The 11,852-nt window shown below is 37.8% G+C and overlaps 1 protein-coding gene across 1 annotated transcript; it reads left to right on the top strand.

The window, feature by feature from the left end:
• The first annotated feature begins 1,868 nt into the window (after positions 1 to 1,868).
• Positions 1,869 to 11,580, top strand: GAL (galanin and GMAP prepropeptide). The gene is made up of 5 exons (XM_077820243.1): positions 1,869 to 1,949; positions 2,714 to 2,768; positions 4,513 to 4,599; positions 7,861 to 7,938; positions 11,528 to 11,580. Exons 1-5 carry the CDS (start codon positions 1,869 to 1,871, stop codon positions 11,578 to 11,580), a joined length of 354 nt encoding a protein of 117 aa, XP_077676369.1.
• Positions 11,581 to 11,852: the final 272 nt, after the last annotated feature.

Genomic DNA, 11,852 nt, shown 5'->3' with positions numbered 1-11,852 from the left:
AGATATGACCTCTTCCTCTATCCTGAGTTTTGCTACACTCTAGTAAAAACACTACCTGCCTTTAAACCTATGAGGGGTACTGTGTCTCACACTGTTCAAACCCCTTCCTTCCACATATTTATTCCTTTGGCACAGCATATCCAAGGAGCTGTAGAAGAGTGAGGTAGTGTCTAGTCTATCTTGTACAATACAATTAAATTACCAGCAAAATTGTGGTAAAGTAGAAAGCTCCCCATGTCGTTTTCAGTTCTCAAAAGGAGTTTGCAGGACCACTAGTTAGAAAACTCAGTTTATGCCTTTTAATCAATGATGATTAAATGATCTGTCAATCATTGAGGGAAACAAAATTTGGAATCCCCTGTTGTGTTACTTTTATCATCACTTTACTGACTATAACCGTATTTAAGATAAGAAAAAAACAATCGAACTAAAATGTCCAAAAGTGAACATGTGGGGTATTATAGATAGTGGGGTGAGTTTGTGTTACTTTTTCACAAAAACTTGAGAAAAAGAATGCTTACATTTTAGATGCAAAATGTCACCAAGCTGTAGTCCAGACAAGAAACAAACAGAATATATTTCAAAAGGGCTCCCCCTTTAACACTTTGAAGTTGTAAGTAAGTAAAATAACCCAGTTTTCCTCCAGTTCCTTTTGCTCTGATGCTAGAGTAAACAGACTGATTCAAAGGAATTTTAAAAGAAACCGATAGTGGCTGGACTGAAGAGAGACTCATGGGGCTCGCAGAGAAGGGCAGACGACGATTCTGTGTTCTTGAATGTAATAACAAATACTGTAATTGACAAGGATACGAGTGTTATTAGCCAGCATAATACAGAGCCTTTTCCATTTAGCTCTGCTTCTGTACCCGATTCTCCAAAGAGGGAGCTGTGTTCAATTTACCTTTCCTTATTCTCAAACAACAACAAAGAACTTCTGAAGTTTCAGGAGAAAGACAGAAGTCAGGCCAGGCTGTCTAGTAGAACAGAGCTCTTTTCAACTGCTAGCCAGTGTCCAACCCAAGCGTAATGAAAGGTAATTGGCCAGGCTGTTATCTATCTGCAGCCCACATCTTGCTTCCAAATGCCTCTAATTGAATTGCTGTAATTTTTGCCCTTCCTAATGCAGTGACTTGGCGAGGGGAAATGACCCGGGGATGTGGGCGGCTCTCGATTCTCCCCCGGGAGAGAGCAGCGCCTGCAAAGTTGCGCTGCAACCCATAAATAGCGGAGGGGGAGCGCTCTTGGGCTCACAGGCACTGCAGCCCCCCCACTCCATTGCATCCCCTACTCCGTGAGCGCACCGGGGCCATGCAGTGAGGAGTCCCAGCTGTGAACATCCATTCCCCAGAGCAGCCTGCGGACAGCTCCCTGCCCCACTGCCAGCCAGGACTGAACCCGCGCAGTGAAGAACAGACCAGCGCACCCCAACTCAAGGTACTTTCCCCTTATTTTTAGCCTCTTTGCCTTCTGAAAGGTATTTAACTTTCAGGTACATGAAATCTTAGACCGTGGACGCCCTCCCTTCTGACCCCCCCATATTAGTGACTGCAATGACTTGTGTGTAGAAGTGGGGAAAGGGGCAGGTATTGTAAAGGCTGATCTCCTGTCTCCATGCCCCTGTGAGGTCAGGTTCCGTCTCCAACTTCGGGGGTGTTCCTGCTTTTTTAGGATTTGACATTCTCTGCCGTTCCTTCCTGAACTTTCAGATGCACGGGACTCACCCTTCCTTCTCATAAGTTCCTCCTGTCTCGATGTTTCTTAAGGCATCAGGTCCCTGTGGGAACCTAAGTCCATTTTAACCCCCACACCTAGGATCCCAAACTGGAAGGCAAAGCAAATAACCCCGAGCGTTTGTGGTCTCCTTTCAGATGAGGAGGTGGACTAGTCTCCTGTTGCTCTCTTTAATCCTTTGCGCCACCCTCTCGGAGACATTTGGACTCGTTTTATCAGTAAGTATAAACTTCATTTACAGGGGCTCTATCCATTAGACACGCTCACTCAGCGTCTCCGCTGACAAGTACCAGTGCACGCTACGCTGACGGGCACTCTGGTTAGACACAGGGCTGAGCAAAACAAAGCAAGTGCCCGAGAATATTTTGGATGGTGGATGAACAATTAGGAATATTGGACATTTGAATACTCATCTAATTATGACAAATGTACTACAGAGTAGTTAAACAAAACAAGGGCTATTAGTTTTATACAGTAAAGTTCAATGAATGGCCATCTTAACTTAGAAAAAAACAAGGAATGCTTTTTTTTTTTTTTTTTTTTTTACATAAAGCTTACAAAATATAAACTGCTGAGATACAATGACAAATTGTGTAAATCCAAACAAGAATCTAGAGGGAAATAGTTATACTTTTCAGTAAAGCAGATTGGGAGCAGGTCATATTTATTTTAACTTTAAAATTTCTAATGCAAACTTTACATGTGTGATTTGCACTTTCGTCTATATAGGGTCAAAATCCCGATCATGCTGAAGTCAATGGCAAAACTCCCATTGACTCCAGTGAGGCCAGGGTTTCACCCAAACTGAAATAACACTTTTTTTGATGAATAAAACATATCAGCTCATTAGAAACCCTAATGAATCTGTTTGCACAAACCAACCTCCCAGATTCATGTTTGTGTTTGTTTGGTTTTTTTTTTTTCAGAAAGTATTATGTAAATCATGCAATAAATAACCTACCTGCACTTTTCCCTCTGTAAGGCAAAAGAAAAACGGGGCTGGACTTTGAATAGTGCTGGTTACCTGCTTGGGCCACGTAAGTCAAATATTTAATTTTTCTATATTTTTAAAATTCTATTAAAAATGGTCACTTGACCCTATTATCTGCTAAGAGTGTGCTACCCACTAATCTGGCTATTACATAAAACTAAAGAGTGTTATTTCAGAGAACCTTCAATTAGTTACACATCTGAAGCCTGGGATAGAAACAAATAGAATTTAAGCTTCCTCTTTAAAAGCAATGCCATGTAAAAGCACTAAATTATATGGAATTACACGTTTGGGTACTCTTGGAGTTCCTTAGTGATAGAGAGTTGTAATTCTTAGATGGCAAACATCTTATTACTCTAAAATAGTAGCTTTACCTCCAATTATACAATAATGATCACTAACTGTATAGAATCTAAGAGCATTTGCCTTGCTAAGTAGTATAACATTTTATGGAATTTTGGAGGTCAATCAAGGGGGAAATACTATGGGTGAAATTGGGCCCCATTGAAATCAGTGGCAGCTTTGCCACTGAACTCAGTGGGGCCAAGATTTCACCCTACATCTACATAAAAATGCCCAGATGCATAGCCTTCTGATACTATTCTTGGACAAAACAAACTCTCCTAAAACTTATGCTCACATAAATTTGTTAGTCTCTAAGGTGCCACAAGTACTCCTTTTCTTTCTCTGAGATTGTAAATATCAGTAACTTACAAGAGGAAAATAATTAATTCCGCTTTGTAAATAAAAACAAACACCAATGTCTGAGAGGCTGAAAATGTAAAGTTCAGGTTTCCAAAAAAATATGGAGATGAAAAGTGAAGGTGTCCCAAATAGGCTAAAAAGCCTTCCTTTAAAACTATTTGTAACTGATTTAATAAATGTCATTTATTTTTACCCAAGGTTTTCAAGATGCTGAGAGGCATAAAACATACAGACATCTATACCTACCTTTACTACTTTTTATGTTAAATATTACTGGGGGTTGCCTAGTTTCACCCTCTATAGTCTATGATAAACATTACAGATAATTAATACTGCTGTCCATATAAGGATCATATATTTTTTTTTTCCTTTATTCACCTTTTGTAACTGACCTTGGGATACAAATGTATGCATCTTTGATGTATTTATTGATTCTGTAAATGTTTTGTAAGTATATTTGTGTTAAAGCAGCAATGCCAGAATAGACTGTGTTGAAAGACATACATGACATTCTGTAATGAGGGCATATATTTGCCGAGTGCCATTTCTCTAAGACTGGATAATAGGCATCATCCTCTGTTGCAGGTTGTGTTGATCAGCTTTTACTGATAAAGGAAATGCCCACTGCAAGGGGGAGAGAAGAGAGCTTTTGGAGGTTATTCATGTAAACTAATAGCAGTTTACTTTTAAACAAATTACTTAGCGCCTTTTTCTTGTTTTAAAGAGGCAAGAATAGCAAAACTACATTCCTAAATTACCCATGAATGGTCCAACTCTGCATTCCTTGTACACCCAAAACTCCCACTCAATTCAGGAAGAGTTTGGGAGCGCAAGCAATATAGGAATGGGCCCTTAATGGATATAAACTACATACGCACAATTTTAAAAAAAAGCTTATTAAGGAATTATTCTTTTGATTCACTAATTGTACATCATTCCATTAACAATCCCATCATGTTCTCGTGCACAAATGAAAAGAAAGCTCAAGAAGAGACTTTTTTTTATAGCCATCTCAATAAAATCCATGAAAACCAGGCTGGAGACTGTAAATGAAATTAACTCTTCATCTCTAATTTATTTAACAGATGCAGTAGATAATCACAGATCTTTTAATGACAAACATGGCCTAGCTGGTAAACGTGAGATACAGCCTGAAGAGGACATAAAAATAGGTAATGAAATTATGAAACCCAAGAGTTTGTGCTTCTGTATACAGCATTTTATTTACTACGTTTGAGTTATTTGTACTGCCTGCAAGCAAGCTTAAGCTTCCATTTAAGGGGACAATGTACTTAACATACATGAGTAGTCCCATTGAAGTCAATGAGACTATTCATATGAGAAAGGAACGCAAAATTTGTCTCCAGAGTTTGGAGATCATGACCTGAATTATGTGTATTCTGCCTCCAATAGTTCAAAATGCAGAGTCATACATTTGACTGGCAGGACAAAAGCTTTTGAGTTTCCTTAATTTTATCTAAATTTAACACGTTTTACTATTAAAACCTACCTTTTTTTTTCTTTATGTTCAAAACAAAGCTTTCAAGTCCTTTTGGACACTTAGTCCTAACTGATTAGCCCAGGAGTGTGATCAGTAAAGACAATATTAGGGAGATCATAGATTAGGGAAAGGTATAGAAACAGGAGACCCCTTTTATCATACCAACATAGAGCTGAAAGCTGTATAGAGCTGGATTTGAGAAATGGATTTTTTCATAACCCCATCTCAAGTATAATTGTTTAATTATGGAAAAATTATACAGATTCTTTCAATTAGAAGACGTAGGTTCTGATCCAAAGCTTAATGAAGTCCGTAGGAGTCTTTCCATTTAATGCAATGGGTTTTAGAACAGGCCCTTAATCCTGAGAGGTGCTGAACATTCACATCTCTGAGCTCAATGGGAGTTAAGTGCTCTGTACTTCTCAGGATCAGATCCCTATGGTATATCTTCCTGTTTTTCGCAAAAAGAAAAGGAGTACTTGTGGCACCTTAGAGACTAACCAATTTACTTGAGCATAAGCTCAAATACTCAAGTACTCCTTTTCTTTTTGTGAATACAGACTAACACGGCTGTTACTCTGAAACCTTCCTGTTTTTATAACCCTTGTTTGTATTGTACATTTTTTTTTCTACTTTATGCTGAGGGTAATGGTTCAAAATTCAAACTGTACATCCTAAATCATTTAATTTTATTCCTCTAATTCCTATGTATTGGTATGCAAAAATGTTACTTTGTTCAAAACACCTTATTTTTCTTTAAGCAAATATTTAGACCAATACAAAAGCCATTTCCTTTTCTTGGTATATCTGAAACTTTTTTTTTATTGAACTAACAAATACTCAGCTTGCATTCCTAGACAAAGGATGAATGATGCTAGAGGCAGCTGAGGAGCTTCTACAGAGGCAACCTTTGTTTTTTAGTTGCCATTTATTGAGGTTTTATTTTAAATACTTTGTATAGAATTTTGAATATCAATTTGTAATCATAAAAAATACATATAAAAAGTGATGTGACAGTCAATGAGTTAAAGCAGGTACTCAGCTGGATATTATTAACAGGAACACACCACTTCTAAACATTGATATAACAACCAGCTTTCTCTCTTGATTCATCATTAAACAGAATTACAGCTTAGCAGCAGGTAGCTTTTGCTTTATAGAATTGCAGTTTCATATCTAGATCACACCTACATGGTAACACCATGTTAAGGCAGCAAATGTTGTAAAATTTCCATCAGCATTTCCTCTGACATCTTCCATTGGGAGAGCAGGATATACCAGCCTCTCCTCCCTGGCCATACATATGGAGGCTCTGTGCTACTACAGAATCTCTAGCCTTGCTACTTGGTAGCACAGCTGAGGCGTCCCTTAAAGGAGGGGGTTCCCCATGACTGAGTTAGGGGTAGGTGGGTGGGGATGTGTGAATTTTTAAGTATAACCTACAGGTCTCCTCAGGACCTTCTCTTGATCTAGCCATTTTTTTTTTCCTGTTCCACCCACTACTTGCTTCCTTCTAATCTAAACAGATCTCCAAACACACAGATAGCTATTTATGAGGTCCAGAAGAAGCCTTGGGAGCTGTTGTGACTCTCCTCTGTATAGTGAGGGAGTGATCCACACATGGAAAGAGCCCTATACATGGATCAAAAGACATGATCTAGTCCTCTGTTAGGGAATCTCAAAATGAGATCCATTTCTCACTCCAATCCAGAGAAGGCTGATAGTTATTCCTGTGCTCAGCATTGTACTAACAGGGGAAGATAGTCCTGCTCCAAGGAACTTACAATCTAACTCAAACCCTGACAGTACAATAGAGACACATCTGATAGTCAACAAAGGTCCAAAATTCAAATAAGGTTCTTTGCTTATTACTTATTAATAGGAGAACATTGATAGGCCTCCCATAAGTTGTAAAATTCTGTTGAAGACTATTAGTTCATTTATGGTTATGGTTGTACAGAAAAAAAAATTCGAATTGTTTCCTGAAATGTTGGTGCCTAGCAAAGCAGGTATAATATTTTGCTACTCTGAAATATTGATGAAAGGGACAGTTAATGCACTCTGATCTAGTAATACTTCTGACTGACACACTGTGTTTTCCAGCTGTGGACATGTAGACCGTTCTTTTGTAAATATGTGATCTGGAAACTATACATCGTGGAGCTGCACACGTTGCTTCTTAGGTGCTGCTGCGTGCCCTCAATTCCCAGTGAAGCTACCCCAAGTTGATAGTGCTCAGCACTTTGCAGAATGGGACCTAAACTAAGTTACAATCTTTGTTATAAACTTCATTTAAGCACACTCCTTCCATCATCTCTGAAAATCTCCTTTGCACCTGAAATGTCTCATGCAGACCCTAGTCAATGAAGACTTTGTTTTTAAGTTTCACTGGAATTGAATCGGGTATTTTGAAAAACATATCTTTCACTTGTGGAATGTAGTGGCTTCTTATAAAGTTGTCTTAACATGGTAATTGTTTACATGTTCAAGGGGAACTAATGCAGTGGACTATCTTTTTTAATAAAATTATGTCCAAATTTATTCACCCATTTTCTCTGGAAATCTGAGCCTCTGAGGTCCCTTCAGATATAAACATCTTGACTGGTGTTGCAGAATTTACAAGTTCCACAGACAGCCCTGGAGGACCTTACAAGCACTGTAAACCAAATAACCTGAAGGCTGCTTTAATTTACATCAGTACAGAAGCTCCAGAATCAGGGAGCTGGAACAAGCTCCCTGATGTCACCCAATTCTTGCACCAAACGTATTTCAGTGCAGAAGAGAATCTGGCCGTTTTTCCACTGAACTTTTAAAATGAAATGTAGTTTCACAGATTTTTATGAACTCTTACAACTTTAGTCACAGTATGAATATTTGCTGATACATTCACTATTATCTGTACATTAAATAATATCCCATAAATGTTTTCTAGGTAATTTTGGGAAACCAGCGGTTGACGACAATGTTGTACGCACAGTAATTGAATTTTTGACTTACTTGCATCTTAAAGGTTAGTAAAGCTCTCAATCACTTAAAAGTACAGTTTTATTTCAGTCACTGCAGATCTAATTCTGTAATCCTTACTTGGACAAAACTCTTGAATAAGAGCTGCAGGACTGGGATTGAATGTATAATTGTAGATTCATGTTTAAATTGTGTGACTTTGTTGAGCATCACTGGAGAATGGTCTTGATGATGATTGATATAACTCCTAGGACAAAATGTGCTGAAACAATATCACTGAATATGCATATTAATTGATATCTGGAAGAAACTACTTAAAGCCTGCTCCCACAAAAAACTTATGGAGATGCTTAAAGTTCAGCATACAAGTAGCGTCACAGAAGTGCAAGACATTAAGTATATGACTAAGTGACCGCAGGATTGAGATGTTGACTATAAGCTCCTTGGTGCAGGAACCATCTTTTCATTATGCATGTGTACAGTGCCTAGCACAGAGGGGTCCTGATCCTGCTTGGAACCTGTAGGTACCATCAAAATGATGACAAGTGCTAAAACTGTTTGAACTATCTTTCAATAGGGTCAATGTTTTTACTCAAAAGACTGAATAAAAGGAGATGTTTCAAAGTTTATCATCAAGTTGTTTTTACATTTGTGTAAGACAGTGACAAAGAAAACAAATTTTCCCTCCATTGGACACAGTGGTGAAGTCATATTCCCTGAAATTGTGACATCACTCACCTGTGTGTTCAAACAGAGGCGAAACTCCCTGTGAAATACTGGAGAACTATCTATAGGACCTGCAAGACTGAGAACTCTAAGGATGCCTAACTAAGGATTATGCCTTTATTATAGCATCAAGCAAAGGGAAAACCTGGGTGGTTACTAGACCGCTATTCTAACTTTGAAGGTCTTCGTGCATTTTTCAGAAAATTTCAGGCAAAGTAAATTGATTTACGTAAATATACCTTTTTTTCAACTTTTCAGCCAATATAGAATTGCTCCTTTGAACTCTGCTACATTCAAAATATTTAGAAAGTGATTTGCATTAGGAGGAAAAAATAACAGGAACATTAAAGGCATGTATTGTAATTGCAAGCATTATGGATCTTTCATTCAAAAGTCACCAATTCTGTCACATACCTTCTCTATAAATCCCTACCTTTGACTATAATGAATTATAGACACTTTCATAACAATGAATTTACTGTTAGATAAAATTACAGATGCTGTGTTAATTAATGCACTGGAATGATACATTTGTCATTTATTTTCACTTGTGAAAAGAGATTCACAGTCTAACTTCAAGATTATATGAATTTCATAAATTAAACTCTGGACAGTTTTGGCATCCTTTTCTAAAATGACCTATGTTGGTTCAGAGAAAAATATTCACTCCTGAGAATACTGTAAATACTAAAATACAACCACAATGTTGACTAAATTACATTGCACAGTCTACAGAGACTGTGTGTGTCTGAATGGTATAGTTAAGGATCTTTGAGCAGAACTGTCCTTTCCAGGGATTGAGAATAATTCAACTGTCGTGCCTCTGGCACAAAATCTTAGGTTTGCTTTTGGACTTTCTCGAACGTTTTTCAAACACAGCACATCCCAATTTACCTGAATCTCATGGAGCATGTTTGAATAAGTTAACTCAATCAAACTTTGGGAAAACTGAAGGGATTTTCAAGATCTGAGAGGTCACAGTAGGACATGACCATGTTTGGGATAAGAGTTTTCCAGATAACCCTGGTTTTGCTGTATAATAACATTAATGTGGATTAACTGCACAAAAACCCCTCCTTTTTTCGTAAAAACAATCGACATTTTTACAGAAATGTCAAATAGGCAAAACTGGGGCCCAAATCTTGTATCCTAATTTTGAGAAGTAGCTTTCAGAGGGTAACCTATTAAAATCAATGGATCTGCTTGCAAGGTGAGTTACTGGTCTCTGGAGGCTTATTATGCAGCTGGGAGAGGGTGGCTCCATTTCTCTTCCCACTTCCTGCAGAGCATGTTTACTTAGTCACTGGGTGGAGTACAAGTATTTTTCCATTCAACATTTTTACTCATCTGATAGATTACATGGATCTAAAATAACATTTCCAAACATTCATACAATGCTCTGAAAATCTCCATTCTTCCAATCTTTCAGTGCTGTTCCTCTCTGTTAACTGAACGTTGAGCATCTGTCCAAACCCATATTTACAGGGTAGACACTTGAAATAACTTTTTGAGGACCCTACTTCCTCACTTGAATAGCCTATGTATGGGTGAGTGGAAAGTCGGTATCGGTGAATCCACCCAAAACTTGGGAACAGTAGTCACTGCATGAACAGCTTGAGAGCATAAATGGCTCAGGGAGGGTAGCTCTTGAGACATCCATGATCAGTGGTATTGATCCTCTTCTCCCAACAAATCATGTGAAGGAAAATGCAAGCTTATTGCAAATGAGTTAGGGTTCCCATCCGGAGGATTATTTGGGCCTCAGTGTCTAAGTGCTAAATAGAAGCTCAACGAGATCCTGATTTTAATATTGGCCAGCTGGTGTTTATATACCAGTGCAATATAGACATTTCTGTACTCACATGTGTAAGCTATGTCCCAGTGTGGGGGTTGGAGCACCCTCCTGGGCAGGTGAACAGGAATGGCTGGGGAATAGGCTGAGCCCTGACCTCTGCAAACTGAGCCAGCATGGAGGGATAAGTAAAATGCACCTAGTAAAGAGATGACACCAATTACTTGCCCCAGGGGTCAAGCGTCAACCAGGGGCTGAACTGTGACTTTCTGAGTAAAAATTAACCAGTCTGCTCTTTGGATTGCACAGTTACATACTCCTCCTTACTGTTACAATCAACCTTGAGACTACACAAAAACCAAATTCCCTAGATCGTGCACAACGGCTTTTCTGTGATGCAGAACTGGTACTCAAAGCTACAAAACACAGAATATTAGCAAGTGATGCTACGTTTTTAGCTAACAATGGCTACCAGCGAAATCTTGACATGAATATGTAGGCCAATCATTATTTGATTTAAAAATATATAGATATATTTTCAGGCCAATAATAATGTAATGCTTTTTACACATCTACTCAAATGTCAGTTTATTACAATAAATATATTGATTTATGCATTTTCTTTCTCAAAATAATCCATTTTAGAGAAATGTTTTAAACAATAATGATTCAGATAATTCATATACTTCCATCTTAAAGAGAAGGGGCATATTTATAACAACACCCTCACAAGTGATTTCTTGGAGGTCACTATCACAGTTGGCCTTTTAGGCCCCAATTCTGAAACTGGCTCGGTGCAGGGGTCTGCCCAGCCTGAGCCAGTTGCAGGATCAAACAATAATAAATCTTATGATACGAATCAAAACATCAAGGTTGATGTGGAAGGTTTTTAAAAATAGTGTAAATTATAACAGGAAGTTATTACTTATTAATAGCCTAGAAATGAGCCATGAAAAGCATGAGCCTGTTGCCTCATCTGTGGTTGAAGGGAAGCAAAGTAAGAAAGTTTAGCAATCCTAAGGCTGATTTTTAGGAATCAATTGTTAATACTAAACTTTGCACTTAACTATTTGTTGCTGAAAATAATGACTGTGTTTTTTCTTTTTCCCCTTTGCAGAGGCTGGGGCACTAGATAATCTACTTTCATCAGAAGAAACAAATCTGTCCTGAAAAATAATGTATTTATACTTTGTTGTATTGTAAATTTAAGACTGAACTCTAAACAGAGCTTTAAATGAACAGAAGATGGTGATTATTGTTTACATTACTCTTATACACAGTTACACATGGTAAACTACTTTCTGCCCTTTTTGTTTTGTTTTTTTCCTGTGATGTTACAATGTAAGATTTTTGCCTTGATAAAAAAATTTCTTTAGGTAAGTGGTAAAATAAAAAAAGAACAGCTGCATTTTGTTTCGTTTTCCTTACACTAGTGTTTTAAA

This window comes from Eretmochelys imbricata, chromosome 6 (assembly GCF_965152235.1).
Source record: "Eretmochelys imbricata isolate rEreImb1 chromosome 6, rEreImb1.hap1, whole genome shotgun sequence".
Lineage (NCBI taxonomy): Eukaryota > Metazoa > Chordata > Testudines > Cheloniidae > Eretmochelys > Eretmochelys imbricata.
The sequence above is the reverse complement of the archived record's forward strand: the minus strand, read 5'-3'. Positions and strand labels throughout refer to the sequence as shown.